The sequence below is a fragment of the Mustela nigripes genome, chromosome 15, assembly GCF_022355385.1.
Source record: "Mustela nigripes isolate SB6536 chromosome 15, MUSNIG.SB6536, whole genome shotgun sequence".
Classification (NCBI taxonomy): domain Eukaryota; kingdom Metazoa; phylum Chordata; class Mammalia; order Carnivora; family Mustelidae; genus Mustela; species Mustela nigripes.
In genome coordinates this window covers 4,955,935-4,975,841 of record NC_081571.1, presented here as the reverse complement: position 1 = coordinate 4,975,841, position 19,907 = coordinate 4,955,935, and the positions used below count along the sequence as shown (strand labels likewise).

At 41.9% G+C, this 19,907-nt stretch overlaps 1 protein-coding gene across 1 annotated transcript in view; it reads left to right on the top strand.

The window, feature by feature from the left end:
• The first annotated feature begins 508 nt into the window (after window positions 1–508).
• MIPEP (mitochondrial intermediate peptidase) overlaps window positions 509–19,907 on the top strand; it is a 168,516-nt gene continuing 149,117 nt past the window's right edge. Inside the window, exons 1-5 of the mRNA XM_059377516.1 lie at window positions 509–787; window positions 2,529–2,702; window positions 6,314–6,402; window positions 9,151–9,237; window positions 16,591–16,654. Coding sequence (XP_059233499.1) covers window positions 599–787; window positions 2,529–2,702; window positions 6,314–6,402; window positions 9,151–9,237; window positions 16,591–16,654 — 603 coding nt within the window. The 5' untranslated portion in view covers window positions 509–598. The remainder of the gene's footprint in view (window positions 788–2,528; window positions 2,703–6,313; window positions 6,403–9,150; window positions 9,238–16,590; window positions 16,655–19,907) is intronic.

Sequence of the window (19,907 nt, the reverse complement as noted above, 5' to 3'; positions counted from 1 at the left end):
CCCCCAGATCTTCTCACTGCCCTGCGGCTGAGTGAAGTGTGGCGAAACCCTCCCTCTACAAATTCCTGTCCTAGATTCTTGTAACACAATTTACAAGTCAAAATCAAGGAAGACTCCTGGATAGGTAGCCATGCGCTGCAGCCACACCGTCCATTTAACCCTGACCATTGTTTACAGTGCAGGCCCGCACGGTCGACGAGTGTCAGCAGTCCTGTCACGCCGCGTGAGGCACTCACTTGGGCGGCGCTCCCTGAGCGTTCGCTCCTCCTCCAGGAAGAACTGGCCCCGCACGCAGACTGTGCCCGCGCGGCTCGACTCACGTGACAGGCAAGACTTAAACCTTGGCGGTTCCTTACTCCAGGCACACGGGGGCGCAAGACCGCGGCGTCTGCTAGGAAGGCGGCGGGGTGACGCTTTTGCCCTCTGGACGCCGACGTGCTCACGTCCTGAGGGTCCTCAAGGCCCGACCCGGAAGCGCCGGCGTCACGTGGCGCGGCGTGGGCCGCTGCCTTGGAAACGCGGCGCGCGTGCTCGCGGCGGGAGCTGCGGTGCAGGGGCGGGACCTCGTGGTGGGGGCCGGGGCTGCTCTGGGAACAAGATGCTGTGCGCTTGGAGGCTGGGAGGGCTCGGATCCCGGGCAGCGGCTCTATGGCCGGGGCGAGCGGGCCTGCGCGGGCTCGGAGCCGGGAGCCGGGCCCGAGAGGTCAGCACCAGCTGGTCCCCGGTGGGCGCCGCCTTCAACGTCAAGCCCCAGGGCCGCCGTCTGGACCTGTTCGGCGAGCGCCGGGTGAGCGGCGCAGGAAGGGGCTCCCCTTGCCGGCGCGAGATAAGCCGGTCCCTTTCCCGCGTGGCCAGCAGGGGTCTAGCAGGGGTCCTTTGGGTCTGGGAGGAGCCGGGCAGCGAACCCACTTTGTGTCGTTTGCGCTCTTGGTGACCTTGCCCGTCACCTCCTCTTTGACGGACTGGTTTACGGGAGCGGGGCGGCCTTTGTTGGTCCTGTCCCCAGAGTGTGGGTCCCAGTACGTGCCTCTTCGTGAGCCCCTGCTCCCCGCGAACTCAAATAGTTCATCTTAGCAGGTGGCGGTGAATTCCGCTGGGAGGTCCCGCCCTCGCCTCACACTCAGACCAATCCCGGCCCTAAGTTCACTGCTGCTCCAAACCTACCCTGGCGCATTGGAGGCCCCGCCCTGCTGTTCTTAGGGGGCGTCGGGTCGTCCTGTGGTTACTCTTCCATTGATGCTCGAAACTCCGTTCTTATTTCCCAGTGTTTGTACTCTTCTTGTTTTAAAACACAAAACTGTTGAGAGGAGTCTCCTTGCCTGTAATGCGATGACATTGATCACGTTGAGTTCTTCCCCGAGGAGGTCACTGCCTGAATTCTTTGGTTTCTGTTTGTTTCCTGCCCCCACATGCCCAGTATGGTGTCTGGCGTTCCCTAGGCGCTCAGAGTTTATTGAATGACTGAATTAAAGGTGAAAGGAAAGCGAGCTCGGAAGGGGCTTACCTGAAGCCTGTTCGACTTCACATTTGTGGGTTTTATCCACTTCAGGTTGTTACTTTATTTTTGCCTTTTTAATTTCTTCATGATTTCTAACATTGTTTTCTTCTAGAGAGTCTAGGACATGGTTTTCTTCTAGAGAGTCTAGGACACTGAGCCTAATGATGTGTTTTCTTATTTGATTTCTGTCATTAATTTTGTTTTAAAAATATTTTTGTATGAAATTGGCTGCACCACCTTCCATGTGGGTAAATAACATAATACGGTTTTAACATAATTCGGGTGAAGAGGAGAACAGCTACCTATAGGTGCTGAGTAGAAAGATGGAAAGAGTAGTTTGATTTTGGGTGGATGAAATAAAACTAATTTTAGGTTTATTTTTCTTACGTGTATCATGATTATAGAACTGGTAACAGATTTTCATATATGTGAATCAGTTTTTGATTAAGCAAGAACAACAAAAAGCCCCAAAGGTTTATGTAGTTCTTTTGTCATTACTGTAACTGATCGTCTGAGGTTTAGAATTCCCATCCTCCAGTATGGGGAGGTGTGCTGGGAAATGAAAAATAGTCTGTACTTGAATCAAATTAAATCAGTGTAAAGAATCTAATTTGGTTTTGGTCCCGATTCTGCTCTGCCTGGAACTGTCTTTTCTCCAACTTCTTTCATTTTGAAAAGAGGTTAATTTCTTGCATCCCTTCTTGTAGAAACAATAGGTCTTATCAGTCCTGGTAGTTTTACCTCTTGTTGTTTTCAAAAATCAACATGTTAGTCATCTACAGAGCAGCTAATCTTTATCATTCTATTTTTGTTTTTTATGAAATATTTAAAAATTAAAAAGTCCATTCTTAAAATATTCATCGCTTAATTTGTGTGGAATGATGTGGGGAATGTGAACATAGTATCTGCGATGACAGGTATAATGATAGGATACACCCAAGGAAAACCAAGATTCCTTTATGAAAAAAGGACTTAATACCAAAAAAGTCATATTTTTAGTTTCACATAGGAAATATTCTCTGGATTGCAGGGTCTTTTTGGAGTTCCTGAGCTCAGCGCCCCAGAAGGATTTCGGATCGCACAAGAAAATGCCCTGAGAAAGGCAGACTTGCTTGTGGAGCGTGTGTGTTCCATGCCGCCTGGACCCCAGACCGTGTTCATTTTCGATGAGCTTTCTGATTCCTTGTGCAGGGTGGCCGACTTGGTAAGATGCTTACTGTAAGCCTTGAAGCTACCTCTCTGTCTAGGTGTTAAAATTTAAGCTACGTTCATTAGGTTTAATGTTAGAGACTCTAGGGTTCAAAGCATCTGGTGCTTGGTTTGGCAGCACCTAGACTAACAGCATATAAGCTATTTGAGAGCTGTTGGGTGTGATTTGGTATAGTGGGAGTAGGTTTTTAGGAATGGGGAAAAAACGTATAGGAGAAGGTGGTATGGAACTTGTACTTTAATATGTATAGTTAAGATGCACATGTGATATATAATAAAAGAATGGTTACTCGTATGGCAAAGAGTCTTCATTTGACAAAGATTCTTCATTCATGAAAACTTCTTTTTTTAAATAAAGATTTTATTTATTTATTGACAGATGGAGATCACAATAGGCAGAGAGGCAGGCAGAGAGAGAGAGGAGAAAGCAGGCTCCCTGCCGAGCTGAGAGCCTGATGTGAAGCTCAATCCCAGGATCCTGGGATCATGACCTGAGCCGAAAGCAGAGGCTTTAACCCACTGAGTCACCCAGGTGCCCCATTCATGAAAACTTCCATCAGAATTTTAGTAGGACCTTTACCTGTACATTTATAATAAAATTAATCTTACGAAAAGCCAGTTTTTTAAAAACCTTTTCAGGAATGTCTTTTCCAGTGAAAACTAAGGTTTGGATACGAAACTGATTATATTAAGGACTTCCTTTTTTCGTATTTTGAAGTGGATATAGACATGTACCTAGGTCTCTTCACTAAGAATCCCACTACTGAGGTAGAAGGCATGATATTTTATCTATTCCAAAGACCACCTCATTAGTCATGTCAGTGAAGGAGATTGCAGTAGTGCACATAATTCCACATTGTGGACCCTCAGGATTTTGTTGACTTGCTATTGGACTGTATATACCTTTCTCTTCACATTCATTTAATACTGAGTCACCACCGTGTGTCAGGCTCTGTTCTAGGCACTGGGAATGTCATGACTTGTGACAGATACAGTCTCTGACCTCATGGACTTTATATTCTGAAGTTAACTTTTTTTTTTGAGATCTTTTTTTTTTTTTTTTAAGATCTTATGAGGCACTAGACCCTGGTAAGAGGTTTGCCTGGATTAACCGAATTAACTTTCTCAGCATCTCTCCCATTTTCAGATGAGGAAAGAAAGGCAGTAAGGGGTGAACTGATATACCCAGGGTCATCTAGCTAGGAAGTGATGGAGCTGGGCTCAGAGGCCAGGCATCCTGGCCACAGAACTCATGCCCTCACCTGCTCTTCTGTATCTTCTACGTGCAGTCTAGCTGCTTAGGGTCCAATGAATAGGTCTTCCTTACGTTGGGGAGGTTGGAAAGTCAGTTAGCCTCCCTGTTTTTTTTTAGTTGTTATTTATTTTTAAGAGTATCATACAGTAAAATTGACTTCTTTTGGGGGATGGTACAATTCTGTGAATTTTAGTTAATGTGTTCATGTAGCCACCATCACAATTAGGGTATATAACTATTCCATCACCCCAAAAAGCCCCTGAATTATAGTCACACCCAGCTCTCCTCACGTACCTCTGGCAACTACCTGTCTGTTCTCCATTCCTGTAGTTTGTCTCCTGAAATGTCAGAGGAATGGAATCATTTGTCCTCTGAGAATGACCTCTCTCACCTCACATAACACTTCCCCATCTTTGCTGTTCCCTGATGGGAACCTTTTCCCCCTCCCGCACACTGGAATTGAGCAGTAACACCCTTCAGATTGCCATACGGTCACCGTGAGTTTCCCCATTTTAAGGAAATTGATAAAGCATCTGAACGTTTTTCCCAAGGGTGAAGTGAGGTCTGCTGCAGGCTTATTGTAGTCACTTCTTGGTTTTGTAGGGTCTTGATCTTGTTCTGAAGTGTGTGCGTAGCAAGCACTTTGAATGATGGAGGAGGACCCGGGAGATGCCTGAAGACGCCTTGCAGTGACCTTCTCCATGGAATTGTGTCACTGAAAGCTGAAAAGGAAAATATTTCTCAGGGAATTTCACTTATGTGCCATCAAGTATTGACTTTATTTGTTGGTGGCTTATTTATTGTCTTAGCCTCATTTTAATTAAGTGGTGGTCTAGGATTTTTTTTTTTTTTTTTTGCATTGGTGCTTCTGCTTGTAAGAGATTTTTAACTCTTTGCTTCATAGCTTGTCCTAGTTTTGAAGATTTTTGTACTTATGAGGTATGGTAATATCTCATTTAAAAAGCTGTAAATGTGACTTAAACGTGGAAGTCTTTGGGTAAAGAAATTAAAAGAACCGTTTTCCTTTTGAATTTTCAGACTTTACCTGCCAGTAAGATCAATACTGTAATAAGGCAGGGTTTTATAAACTGTTGTTTCCCACCAAATGGTTGGTTTTGCTTTCTTTTTCTTTTATGTAACAGTGTTGTTTTCCTCATCCCTATTACAAATGAATTTTTTAAAAGATTTTATTTATTCATTTGAGAGAGAGAGCTGGAGAGAGAGTGAGAGCATGGTGGGGAGGAGGGGCAGAGAGAGAGGGAGAACAGGCTCCCTGCAGGGCTCCATCCCAGGACCCCGGGATCATGACCCGGGTCATGAGCTGAAGGCAGACGTTTAATTGACGGAGCCACCCAGGTGCCCCACAAATGAAATTTAAAATGTATGCCAATATTTTGAAATAAATATTGATTGTAAATTCTGCAACATGTAGATTAGTAATTTATACAAATTGTAAGTTTTACATAAGTAATTTTTCAGGTGCTCTAGTATTAATGTTATCTTATTGTTACATCAAATGTATAAAAACTATGGATTTAAATGTTCTTACATTGAAAACTAATAATAAAATTAGGAAATTTTACCTTGTGATTTTATTTCATATTATAGTCACATATGTTTTCTTGGAGAATGAAGAAGGTATGTGGTATTTTGTATTTCCCTTGAATTTTTTTGCAACATACTACAATTGACATGAAAATTAAAGTCTGGTTTTATGTGATTTCATTAAAAAAGTAAAAAGAATTCTATCTCAGTTTAATGCTAAACTCCGTATTGAAGCCACTTTAGCACTCTTAGTTGGGGGTCATTTCAGCTGAGACAGGGAATTCATATTTAGTAAAAGGCCTGTAAAGAGAGAATATGCCTTTGTTTTCTGCACAAAGGCAAGAAAGTAGTTAAATCAGTCTTGAAACTATGTTGTCTGTCAGTTGAAAACAAAACAAAACAAAACCTGCCTCTGTAGATCTTCCCCAGAGCCCGGCAAACGTAAGCACCATACTGCAAACAGTGTTTGTTAGGAAGTTTTAGAATATTTGAGAGAAGATTCTGCTTTTTTGAACCGTAGAATTAGGAGGAATTCACTTGGTTTATATTTGAAGGAGAAAGGCTTTTCTGAAATAAGGTTAGTGAACGTATTTTCTTTGGAATGAAACCCCCTTGATTAGAATAAGAGTTAATATATGTTCAGCAAGAAGCTGCTTAGCCCTGCTGGTTTAGGAAAATGTCAGTAATGGAAATGCAGTAGGGCCAGCCAAATAGCATACTTGAAAGCTCAGGTTTTCATTTTTACCCTCAGATCTCGGAAGAAAGCTTCCATCAAATTCCCTCTTGGTTTTGTCTTTCTTCATTAGGCCGATTTTGTGAAAATTGCTCACCCTGAGCGCGCATTCAGAGAGGCGGCGGAAGAAGCTTGTAGAAGTATTGGCACCATGGTAGAAAAGTATGTTCTGCTCCCCTTCATTACAACCTCGGGTGATGTGGTCTTGTGGATTTGTGCTTGAGGAACTTGGTCTCCAGGGCTTGTCCCCGCAGGGCGGTGGGGAAAAGGGAGGGCCCTGGGGACAGGCCCTTGCGAACTCCTCCCGGGCTCCTGCAGCGCAAGGAGTTGTTTATCTCTGCTCATCTGTTCTGTCACTTGGCTTCCTTGTCTGTAAGTGAAGTAATAACATGATTTCCCTCTTAGAGTTAACTGTGGGGAAAATGAGACAATTGCTTCTAGAGTGCTTCTAGAGGCATCAGGCACATAGCTAATACCCACGCCTCCTATTGTTGTTTACATTGAGAGTTTTTTAGTACCTCAGTGGCAAGTTGGAGTTTCTTGATGATTCTGTGATTAAATTGCTATTGCACTAATGGCTGTGGGCCAGAGACAGGTAGCCTTGCGGTCCCTGGGATCTGGGGTGGGGAGGGCAGGTCAGGGGGTTCAGTAAACTCTCAAGGAGGGCTGAGGTAGGCTGGGGCCTTGATGAAGTGAGTTATTTTCAAGCAATCTTAAGGTAAATTGAAATATTTTAAGCCACTTATGAGAGCTCATAAGTGCTCGTGAAAATGACTTCGAGGCGGACAGTGCCATGTTCAAAAGCACTTAGGTGTGAGACCCCACGCCAGAAAGGGTTGAAAGCCAGTGGGAGCGCCAGGGCTCAATTGGCAGGAATTTACAACTGGAAATCATTGGAAGGATTTCTGACAAAGCAGAAGCTGGAGGAGGAGCGTGGTGGCCGAGCGTGGTGGCTTCTTTGGTTTGACAGGCTCGCTGAGGACCCAGCCCTTCAGGAGATGCTGCTCCTGCTTCTGACCCATCGAGCAGCATTTGCTGCCTTTGGGACAGTGCATGTGATTCTCTTACAGCCATTGAAAACCGACTCATTGACGGAGATAAAACTGGTCCCTGTGCACTGCAGACACGGGGCATGAGGAAGGGACTGGAATTGGAGGCTCCTTGGAAGAAAGAGCATCCCCCAGGGAAAAGCCCTAGGAAATGAGTCAGAGCTGCCTGGGTGCCTGCCTGAGGCACCTTGAACACTGTATCGGGCCTGATTTTAGATACAGCTCTGGAATAATGGATGTGGGTTCTTAATTTTGTGGGAGGACAACAAGGGAGCCATAATTGGTAGCAAAGTGTGGTCAAGAGGATCTGTGCAAGGTCTTCACTTCATCCTAGAGAGCGTTTCAGTCTTTCCTTCTTGGCCACACTCCGGTGGCTGGCCCAAGACCCTCCGAGGGCCGGGATTGCTCTCCGCCCTCATGGAGCGCCAGGACTCCTTTCCTCCTTGGGTCTAACTGCACTGTATCATTACCGTTTCTGCTGATCTTCGAGAAACAGGATGTGTATTCAGGTGCATGTGTAGAATTGATTGATTTTCGGGTAAAGAAAATAAAAGCCTAAAATTAGGTGTGTCTGTTTAGAGTTAATGCCAGCTTTAGACTAAAATGGAGACTTTATCTTAAGATCTCATGACATAAAACGTGTAACGTGGGAGATTTATTGAAACTTTTGAAGACGCTACAGTGCAGGCTCTCGAATGCCTGTCCTTTTGACATGTTGTAGCTCGTAGGGGGAGCAGGTCTGGAGGAGGTAGGTGCCCACACTGATATTCTCCTGGGCTTGTTGCCTGGGAGCGGGAGACATGGTATGCCTCCTGCCCTTCTTGTGGACCATTTTCCCACTGAGGTGACTGCCTCAGTTCCCTTGGTCTTGGGCGTGACCCATGAGAACCACAGAAACTCTTGGATTTCTACAAAGCCACAGGTGTTTGATTATGCACTGAGTAGGGAACGTGACCATCTTTGAGTTCCTGAGTAGGAATGACAGATGATTCTTAACAGCCTTGCCCTTCCCTGAGGGTCCACGGGGCAAGGAGCAGATTGTATCTAAAACCAGTTCACTCTTTAGCCCCGAGAGTGCCAGGACTTTCTGGTATCCAGGGAAGAAGAAAGAACTCAGGACCTAGTAATGGGACTGTGGCTTGGGTTGAGGGCAGAGCTCGGGTTGGGGGACCAAGGACAGGATGGCAAGGCCACCTAATGATAACTAACTACTATTTGTTCCTTCATAGGGGGAACATCTTATTTAACCCTTGGGGTGACCTGAAGTCTAACAAGCTGGGGGAGTTCAAATACTTGCCCAAAGTCACAGAGTGGTAGTAAGGCTGGTGTCATAACTCTAGTGTGGGGCCCTGAAGCCTGTGTCCTTGAGCTCTCCTTGACATGTGGGCCTGCCACTCTGGCCCCGGTGGGTAAAGGTTACCTGGGTTCTAGGCTCTTCACTTTGGAACTGTAGAATCTGTGTTTAACCTTCCTCCCATTATCACTTCTTTCCTTATTAAAGAAACAAATGGCCACGGGCATATTGCTAACAACGACTTCTCAATGACTTCACCCTACTTCATTCCTCCCACTCCCCTTCTCCTGTACACTCTTCTGGTTTCAGCTGCTGCTTGTGGCTTTAAATGTATCCGTTTACCTTTCAGAACACTTAGTACCTTGATGCTTTGCTTAAGGACTGCCTGTTTCCATACTAACTGTGGTTATGCTATTTCTTTCCCAAATGAAGAAACAAAACAAACCCCCAAACCTTTGGCCTCCGGGTATATGTATGCTAGGATGCGACACCATTCTCTTAATGTAAAGTTAAAAAGAAGGTGTTAAAAAAAATCATTTAATTTTTTTTCATTTGTAATTTTTCTAGGTTGAACACAAATGTGGAATTATATCAAAGTTTGCAAAAATTGCTAGCTGATAAAAATCTTGTGGATTCCCTTGATCCAGAAACCAGGTACTCATTCCTTTGCGTTCGTTATGGTTGTGATTATAGGGGCAAGATGGGAAGACCACCCCTCCCCCGCCGCGCCTCTGCACACACAGCCCTTGTTTGTCTGCACTCTTTCTCCCCAGGGGTCAACATGACTCTGGCACTTTCTTTAAGACTTCATTCAAATGGTGTCTCCTCCTCTTTGGTACCAGGTCATGCCCCATCCTCTGACGCTGCTTGTGTTTTCAGTCCTGATCATTTCCAGCATGATCTGTTTGCTGACTTGTTTACATCCCTCTGCCTTGCTAGACCGGAAGGTCCAGGAGGGCAGGGACTGGTCTGTTTTGTTCAGAGCCGCATCCCAGCACCAGCAGCCTTTCTTGGCCTGCCGGAAGTGCTTAACAAAGGAATGACTTCCTGTGAGTAGTTGGCAGTAACACTTAGCTCCCTGCTTGAGGTTCCATAGCTGGTGCCACTGGAAGACAGAAGCAAATTGATTTTATTGACTGGTTGGATGTCATGAGCCTTGAAATAATTTCTTTGGGTTCATTTGATTACCTTTATTATTCTGAACTGAAAAAGCTGAATTTCTAAGTCACTGCATAAAAACATTTGTAGAGGATTTTTGATACCATGTTTCTTTGCTCAAATGTATTTATTTATGATTTTAGAAGTGATTAACCCATCCATATATTACTTGTAGCACAGAGGTTAATATTTTTTCTTACTTGTTTATAACTTATATACTTTTTTTTAAAAGATTTTTTTTTAATCATTTGAGAGAGAGAGTGTACAAGCAGGAGGGAGCTAGAGACGGAGAAGCAGGCTCCCCGCTGAGCAGGGAGCCCGATGTGGGGCTTGATTCAGGACCCTGAGATCATGACCTGAGCCGAAGGCAGTTGCTGGAACCCTAGGTTCTGGGTTCTAGGTTCTTCGCTCAGGAGATTTACCGAGCCACCCAGGTGTCCCACTTATTTACTTTTTATTTATGGGGCACTTCTTTTCACTCCTTGATTCTCTCTTTCCCTGCTTCCTTCCCTCCTTTCTGTCTCCATATGTGGCTTATGGCCCCCACATGAAGCCCTGTTCTGGAGGGATCAGCTGGTACTGGGGTCTTGTTAATTGGATATATGATTACCATGCTGTGTGGACCATACAATGAGGCTGTCTTTGGGGGATTATTTTCACCTGACTTCTAATATGTAGATAGTGGTTTGATCTTACTTCGCTTCATTGATCCTGGGTCTCAGGATACTAGTAAAACTAGCTGTACCATCAGAATAGTCTGTCTTTGCTATACTTTTAGGCTTGAGCATGATATTGTCTTCATTAGCAAAACAATTAAAAGTTGAATGAATGCCTGCTCATAGGTATTTATACTCAATGGTACGACTTTGAGTAGAGACAGCAGATTATTCATAATCTGACTTTGCTAAAGATTGGCTTTTCTACATTTAACGTAGAGAAATTGCAGTGGGCTAGCAGACTATTTTAGGTGCAAAGGATTTGTTCTAACAGGATACATACCTCATTTCTAGGTGTCACTAAAAATGCCAAGAGGATTTTTAAAGTAACAAAACGGTAACTACATTGGGAAAGGTGAGCTGGGCAGAATATCAGTATTCTAGAAAGGAAAGGTAACTTGAAGTGGGAGGAAGAAGAATTTGAAGTACTAAAACTGAAATATCATGAAACTTGTGCATCATCAGGAGAGCTGGCTAGCCCCCAGAGAGAACCTTGTGTGTGGTAAATACGTGTAAGATGACAAATTATAAAGTGCAAGTATAAAACAGAAAATTGTGGTTTTAACCAATTATCTTGGCATAACAGGTTATGAAAGAAATGATTTAAATTGAGTAGATGATCCTCTTATTCTTTGATACATTCTATGAAGTCCTTGTTCTATGAGCTGTTCAAAAAGTATTCCCAGAAGGGTCCCATTAGTTAAGTTAATGTACTGTCCGCTCTTAAACAGTTTTAGCTGATTGCAGTCTTCGTGAAGCCCAGTTATAAAGAAACCTGTTTCACTTGGGCTTTTCCAAAACTATTAAAAGCTTTCTTGTACGCAAAGAATATAACAAACACATCATCTTCAGAAAATATAATGGAGGGAAAGTCCCAGTCACAAGAGCAAAAAAAAAAAAAAAAAAAGCTGTAATACATTTGGAAATAAACTCAGGACCACAAAGCTTGTAGAACCTCAACACACACACACACGCACACAGGCATGTACACACATTGGGAAGCATGAGAGATGATATTTAAGTAGTGAAATGTATGTCTGTAAGTTTAGTGCTACCCAGTCCACAAAGGAAGATTTTTCTGTTGTAACTTAAAATAGATAATAAATAGGCAGGAAAAATCTGGAGAGAAAAGTACTAAAAAAGAATTGGTACCAGGTAGTGAGACATTATAAAACTGCTATATTTTAAAGAGCATTATAGGGACACCTGGGTGGCTCAGTGGGTTAAAGCCTCTGCCTTCAGTTCAGGTCATGATCCTGGGGTTGTGGGATCGAGCCCCACATCGGGCTCTCTGCTTGGCAGGGAGCCTGCTATCCCCTCTCTCTCTGTCTGCCTCTCTGCCTACTTGTGTTCTCTGTCAAATAAATAAATAAAATCTTAAAAAAAAAAAGAGCATTATATTTACACCGCCAGCATAGTCAATGAAAGAAAAGAAAAATTCAGACAGTCACGAATATATGCAAGACTGTATTTAGTATATGATAGAAGTGTTATTTCCTATCAGTAGGGAAAGACTTGGTTTTCAGTAAATGATGTTAGGTCAGGAGATAACTATTTGGGGGGAAAAAGTAGATTACTTAAAGATATGAATTGACAGTCTTGGAAGGTGAGACGTCTGTCTTCTCATGATACCAAAGTCAGACCACCAATAATTGATTTGATGATATAAAGACTACAAACTTTGGTATGGTAAAACTTTTCCACATTCAAAGTCAGAATACACAATGGGACAAATGTTACTTACATGCTAAAGGGTTATTATCTTTACTGTGTTAGGAGGCCTCACAGATTGCTAAAAAACAAAATAAAACAAAAAAGTGGATCTCCTGATAGAAAACAAGGTAAAGGATTCTTTCTGTGAAACTCTCACAAAATAAGGAATAGCGGGCAAATGGCTGTTAAACTTGGAACCGTGTAGCAAGTATAACACCGGGAATCGTGTGAAGTGGGGATAGCACACACGGCCTCTGCTGTTGGAGTGCTTTGGGTGGATATTGGCTCCTTGACTCTCTAGGTCTTTTTTCTCCTCTGTAGGAGAATAAAAAAGTACTTCATAAGATTATTATGAAGTTTGAATGAAGTAATGAAAGCAAAATATCTGGTACTTGGTAGTCATTCAAAGAACGGGATCCTACCAGCCTTCAAGAAAGATCGAACAAAGAGCCCTTCACTTAACAAAGCTGAAACAGAGCAGTAGTGTTCTAATGGCTTGGGATGATGGGTCCTCTCTGGTTAAGTGTAAACTGATCAGTATTTATGGAGGACACCTTTTTGGTCAATTTAATTCTTGGAACGTATCCTAAGGAATAAATAAGAATAAAGAGATGTATGTAACGGGGGTATTGGTCATAGCATGGATTACAGGAGTGGGGAAAAATGAAAATATCTTTAATCCATATGACCAAACATTACAAACATTAAAAACCATGTTTTTGAAGAGTATTTAAAGAGATAGTGCAGTGTTCAATGTTTGTGGTATAATTTTAAAAGAAAAACCAAGATACAAAAATCTATTTTAGTTGGCTCCCAATTATTTTAAATAAGTAGTATAATATATTCAAAGGGGATTGGATAGAAGCCAAGGGAAGGTCTTTTTTGTTGTCGGTGTTAGCCACAGGTTCATTGCCACTGAGACAGTATCTTTATGAGACCAGAGATGCTGCCTCTGCCTCTGCTTCTCAGGACGGGGTCCTGTTGCATGTTTCCCACCAGTCCACCTGGCCCAACAGCCAGACTAGTTGATGTTTCAGTGTGAGGGAATTAAGTGCCCCATACATATGTCCATTCAGAAACTCACTGAACATTTTTCAAGTATCTACTATGTGCTGGGCACTGTGCTAATTTCTTTAACCTTATCTTATTTAATTTCACATGTTCTTCATGTCAGTTTTAATAGTGCTGGTTATCTTTGGTGAGATTAGTGATTTCATTTTTCTCTACATTTCTACATAAAGCTGTTACACAATAAACGTATATAATAAACTTACCCTATGCAGTATATTTCCATTCCTGTTTATTAACCCCTGTTATCTTTCCCCCCCTCTAATTAAAATAAACAGAAAATGCCTTTGCTGGAAAAGAGAGAGGAGAGTGTGTTTTAGGTTGACTGTTCAGGAAGGGAGATCACCATGAGGTAGAGATAATGGGGATATTTTAGGGGCTTAAGTGAAGCACTTTACATTATTTAAGAAAGAAGGTAAGTGACTAAATTATTAATGTCGTCTATTGAATTTTCAGAGTTTTAGAAGAACTTTGATTCACAATAATCGGGAAGATAAATATACCCTTTATGAAAAGTCTAAGAATGGCAGGATCAAATATTTAGATAACTTAATTCCAGAAAACTAGTAGTTTAAAAAAAATTATTATTGACAGAAAGAGGTGTTACACCTGAAATTGGTTCCAAGCATGCAGCAGGATTAAAGAGAAAGAAAACAATTCTCATTAGCCAAGAAACTCAGCTTCCGGCACAGCATCAAAGAATTTAATATTCTAAATAGCTGCTACTAGTTGGAAGAAAAACTGAAAATCTCATAGAGTAGGCCTTTGAAAAATTGTCCAAGTGTTCACTGTTTTATGTTTTTAATTATTGGGATTTGGATGGAGTTGAAATAAATAAGCAATTATCATGGCGGCATCCTCCGGTTTGTCCTCTCTGAATAAGGGAATAAGCTCTTAAATGTAAAGCAAATCGTAATTATTTTTCATGTTCTGCAATCCATGTATTGACTTTTTAAAACATTGGTTGAAGCTATCTTTTGTTTCCTCTTTGCTTATTCTACTTAAACATCCTTATAAATCATTTACAACCCAGTTCAGGGCTTTCCATTGTATGGCTCCAGTACAAATTCTGTGTTCTCCTAACAATTTTTCAAACTGTTTTAAATTAATTAATTTTTATTATGTTCTTCTAGCCAGCATATCGTACATCAGTAGTTTTTGATGTAGTGTTCAACAACGCATTAGTTGCGTGTAACACCCAGTGCTCATCCCAACGTGGGCCCTCCTTATTGGCTGTCACCTGGTTACGCCATCCCTCCTGCCCCTCCTTTCTGTAACCCTCAGTTTGTTTCCAGAATCCAGAGTCTCTCATGGTTTGTTTCCCTCTCTGGTTTTCTTCCTATTCAGTTTTCCCTCCCTTCCCCTGTGGTCCTCCATGCTGTTCCTTATATTCCACATATGAGTGAAACCATATGATAATTGTCCTTCTTTGCTTGACTTATTTCACTCAGCATAATCCCCTCCAGGCCCATTCATGCCAATGCAAATGGTGGGTGTTTATCCTTTCTGATGGCTGAGTAATATTCCATTCCATTGTATATGTGGACCACATCTTTTTTATCCATTCATCTGTTGAAGGGCACCTTGGCTCCTTCCATAGTTTGGCTATTGTGGACATTGTTGCTATGAGTTTGTTAAATGGAAATCATAAATGCTTTGGAGCCCACAGCAGTGGCCCCTAATTTGAGGGTGGAGGAAAGCCTTAGAGAGACCTCACAGTGGAAGAGAGGGTATTTCATGAGGTGCTAAGTTCATCACAGCACGGACTTCTGACCCTCATCCTGTAGGGATGGAGGACTAGAGGCAAGGTGACCCAGTAGGGCTAACTATAGTATATCAGGGAAAGGGGGGGCAGCAGCCTGGACTAGGATAGTGGCAGTAGGGAAGGAGATAAAGGGTTAATTTGGTTGATTGTTCTATTTCTTTCTAATTGTCTTCCCCCACACCACCAGATAAATAGCTGCCATTTACTGTGTAATTTTCATATTGCCAGTAAAGAAGTGATGTGCAATTATTTCTTTCTTACATGTTAGTAATACTAGCATAAGCTCTGTGAGATACAGTCTTGTTTCCTGATCCCCTGATATGTATTTATCAGATTTACTTAAGAATGATATTAGATTCTTCTGGACATCAGGGACTGTGTGTTTTACTCTAATGTGTTTAAAGAGCTCTGTGTACCAGTCCAAGCTTTTATGGCATAGCATGGTAATGTCTTGTTTCCAGCACAGACACAATTTTCTTCCATTTACCATATGCTATGGATTCGGTATTTTAATTCCTCTGGTGTCTAATGGGAAGTAAACAATATCAAATGGACTTTTAACTAAAAAGGGAGAGGTGTCTTTCTAAGTATAAAATATTACAGGAGAAAATTAATGAAAAGTTGCCCCTTACTTTAGATATTATCAAGATACCTTCGATTCCACTGTGGGGGTTTTTTTTTTTTTTTAATTGTTCTGATAGAATTGTTAACAGCAGGGAAAGGGTGGGAAAATTAGGCCTTGCTCCTAAGTTTGCAGATGCATTTGATGATAATTAAAAATGATGCTCTCTACAATGCAAACTAGTACTCACTCTGGAAATGGTGAGGAACCTTCCTTCACAAGTCTTAAGCAAATTCAGCATAAGGTGTACGGAAGCTGGTAAGTAAGGAACCTGCTTGACGATCTCTCTTTGAACTCCCCACATACTTTATTCGTATTCCTGTTAGGAACTTTACTACATCTTTAACCTTGTATTCATTTGTTCAAAAAGTATTTGTCCCCTATGAGACCATGCCTTATGAAACATACATGCCTTTACCCACAAGCCCCTTAGAGTATACTTCTGTTAAATATACATGCTAGTTAAAGCTGTGTTATAGTTATCTGAATACAGGCTTACCTGTTTGCAGTTGGGCAGCATGTGTGTGTCCCACAAGGATTTATTTGGTGGGTTGTGTAATGTATGTGGCAAACATTTTTTGAAGGAAAGACGGTGGACAGTTGAAAAGATGTCCATCTCTTCTAGAATAAAAGCAGCAGATAAATTTGACCTCATTGGAGTTGTCGTCATTCCTTTGGTTCAATTTAAGGCTTATTGTACAGTTAACATGATATATATGATACCAGATCATCTATAGGAGAGCTTAAAAGCCCAGTCAATCAGCTGGATGTTTTGCCTGATTTCTAAAATGTTAGGTTCCTGGTTTCAAACATATTATCTGTGTGTGCGTTTGTATGTGTGTGTGTGTATGCATACGTTTGGCTTTTGGGGAGTATTATTTAAAAAGTCCAATTTATTTAACAAGAAAGTGATTTTGCTAATAATTATTATTACCTGTTATAACCTGGGTTTGTTTTGTTTATAGGCGAGTGGCTGAACTGTTTATGTTTGATTTTGAAATCAGTGGAATCCATCTGGACAAAGAAAAGGTGACTCTTTCTTCTGTGTTTTTCTGCTCGTTTTACTAATTTTTTTTTAAAGATTTTATTTATTTGATAGAGAGATCACAAGTGGGCAGAGAGGCAGGCAGAGAGGGGGGTGGGAAGCAGGCTCCCTGCTGAGCAGAGAGCCCGATGTGGGCCTCAATCCTAGGACCCTGGGATCATGACCTGAGCTGAAGGCAGAGGCTTAACGCACTGAGCTACCCAGGCACCCCTAGTTTTACTAATATTTAGTTGGTACCTTTATTGCTACAGTCCTTGTACGTTGCTTAAATTTGCATATCATACAAACTTTAGGTTATTTGTGTTCTGTTGTATTTGAATATGGTACTCTCTGGAAGTTTGTCTATCATCCATGGTAACTCAGAACTAAGAAATTACTTGAGACCGTTGGGGTGTTTCAGATGTCGTGTATCCTTGGTGGATGACCAGGAAGGAGAGGCAAGTGAACAAAAAAGCTAAGAATTTTGAAGATTGAGGTCTGGGAGTGGAAATACAGGGACGATCACCGAGACCTTTACATAAGTGTACTTATTCATATTCTGCATGTCTTCGAAAGATCCACACAGTTTTGTTCTGGAAGCAGGAAGCAGGGCTGATGCAGTGTCTGCCCTAGAATACGAGGGACCATAGACATTGTTCAGACCCCTCCTTTCACAGATAGGAAATAGGGCAAAGTGACTGGTTCAGGATTCCATCCTTAGAGTCCAGAGTGTCTGACCCTGGCCACTTCTCTTTCTAGAACACAATATCCTACCAAGCCGAATGCCCTTGTTTCTGTAGTACACTCAGGGCTGGGAGAATGAGGGTGACTTGACCACCCCCAACAGATCCGCCTGCTCTGTGTCAGCTCCCCTCCTTGCTTCATGTCTATTATGGTTCTATTTTTTTTTTTTTTTGTAGTTATGTTTCTCCTACTAAATAGGACATAATATTACCTATTAATAGAGATCAGTTTATCAGAGTACGTTGGGAAGTAGAGGTCAGGGTCTTGGGATGTAGAGCACCTGCATTAGGTAATATCATTTTGCTTGTTGCTGGGTTTGAATAATGTTGGAGCCACTGGTGCACTGTTGTGTTTATGTGGCTTTAAGGATTCAGCACGAGACTCCTGCCCTAACCCTAAGCCTACACAAGCTGCCCAGCAGTCAGTCCCCAAGGCTGATAGGCTCTGCGGTACATTTATGTTGTTAAAAATGGACACATTGGCCCCTCCTCAAGCCAGTTCTTTATTAGTACTTCTCTGTATAGTGAATCTACTAGTCTCTGAGTCACTCAAATACAAATTTGGGGTTAGTTCACATTTTTTTATTCCCTATACTTCCATGTCTTAATTGGTTACAAAGTCCTCAGATAATTTCTGTAGAACTCCTGCATCTGTCTGCCTCCCTCAAACAACTTACCTTGAACCTTATCACCGTATACCTGGGCTGTCTGAAAGGTCTTTGTCTTCCTGATACTCATTATAGTTACTATTGATTAAGTATTTGATATTTGAAGCATGTCTTTTTCATCAGATCTTCATAACAGCTTTGGGGCTGTTTGAGTATTACTTTCATTCCTGTTCAATAGATGAGGAACTGAGGCACCTAGAATTATGTGATCTACCCAAGGTCACAGAGCTAGTAGGTGGAGGAGGCTCGGACTCCAGAGCCTGTTCAGCTGTCCCTGCCCTGGTTTCCTGCTAACCAGAGCCTGCCTGCCTCAAACACCTCCCCCCGAGGCCTCATGCTGAGACCACTGTGTCTGTGAAGCTTTTATCACCCAGGTGGAATTTTTTATTCCCATTTGACTCCTTTCATGCACATGGCATTTATCTTTAAGTGCCTGTTGTTGAAGCTGTTCCTCTTGCATTACTTACCTAAATTAGGGGCTTCTCAAGCACCAAGAATGCTGGTCATGCTTTTTCCAGATTTGGCCTTGGCAAATACTGAAAGATTGTGTGACGAATCTTAATAATGCTAGCTAATACTAATCAATTTTGATATTCAGAAGGAAGATAGCAGAGAGTAGTAGAGTCGCTAGGAGAGATAGGTGAATATTCTTGTTATTTTATGCAATCCTCAGGAAAGATATTTTTGAAACTTTACTCAAAAGTGTTATGTGTCAAGTCAAGGTCTGTTTCAACAACATTGAACCTGCTGCTTTTACTTCTCAAGTGTTCTTACAAGGATAGCTGCCCTTCCTGGCAAGTAACTCCCTGGAACCCACAAACATTAAAGATGCAAGTAAAGTAAACTTAGTGAACTCCTCTCTCTTAACTTCTGTGTCTGTTCTCCAAGGGGCTCCACTAGGACAGGATAAAAGGAGACGTTCCACTTCTGCAAAGGGATCTTGAAGGAGACCCACCTACATAATGTATACAAATTGTAAAGGCCTATGTATTCTTTCTTTTTTCTTATTTCTTAATTTTTAATTAAACTAAAATGAAATAAATAATTTCTTAATTTTTAAGGTCTCACATGAATTATAACTTAAAAATTTAAAATGAATGAAAGTGGGCACCTGGGTGGCTCAGTGGGTTAAGCCGCTGCCTTCGGCTCAGGTCATGATCTCAAGGGTCCTGGGATCGAGTCCCACATCGGGCTCTTTGCTCAGCAGGGAGCCTGCTTCTCTCTCTCTCTCTCTCTCTCTCTCTGCCTGCCTCTCTGTCTACTTGTGATCTTTCTCTGTCAAATAAATAAATAAAACCTTTAAAAACATAAAATGAATGGAAGTTTTTTTTTTTTTTTTTTTAGCAATTATTTGCTAGATAACACGACAATTTCATAGAATTCTTTGAGTTCAGAGTACTGCATCTTTATCCCAGAATGATGAAATGCTACTGGAAATTGAAGGCAGGAAGTAAACCCAGTTTTTAATTTTCTGGGTATTTTAACAGGTGATAAATTCTTTGAAATAATTGTATTACTCCCCACCCCCTCCCATCCCACCCCAGAGTAAAAGGCTTTGGGGAATATTTTTGGAATTACAGTGTAATTTCCTGGTCTTTTACCTCTTTGGTTATTCCACTGGTTACCATTAGGTGGCGATAAGTGGCCATCGTAGAGACAAAATAGGTAAAGAGAAATCTGGACTATAACGACATTGAAGTATCTGAAAACTAATTTTTCCCCTGAAGTTTGAATTCTCGATATTTTAATTTTTTTTTAAATGGGCTCCATACCCACCGTGGAACCCAACATGGGGCCCAGTATGGGGCTTGAACTCACAACCCTGAGATCAAGATCTGAACTGAAAT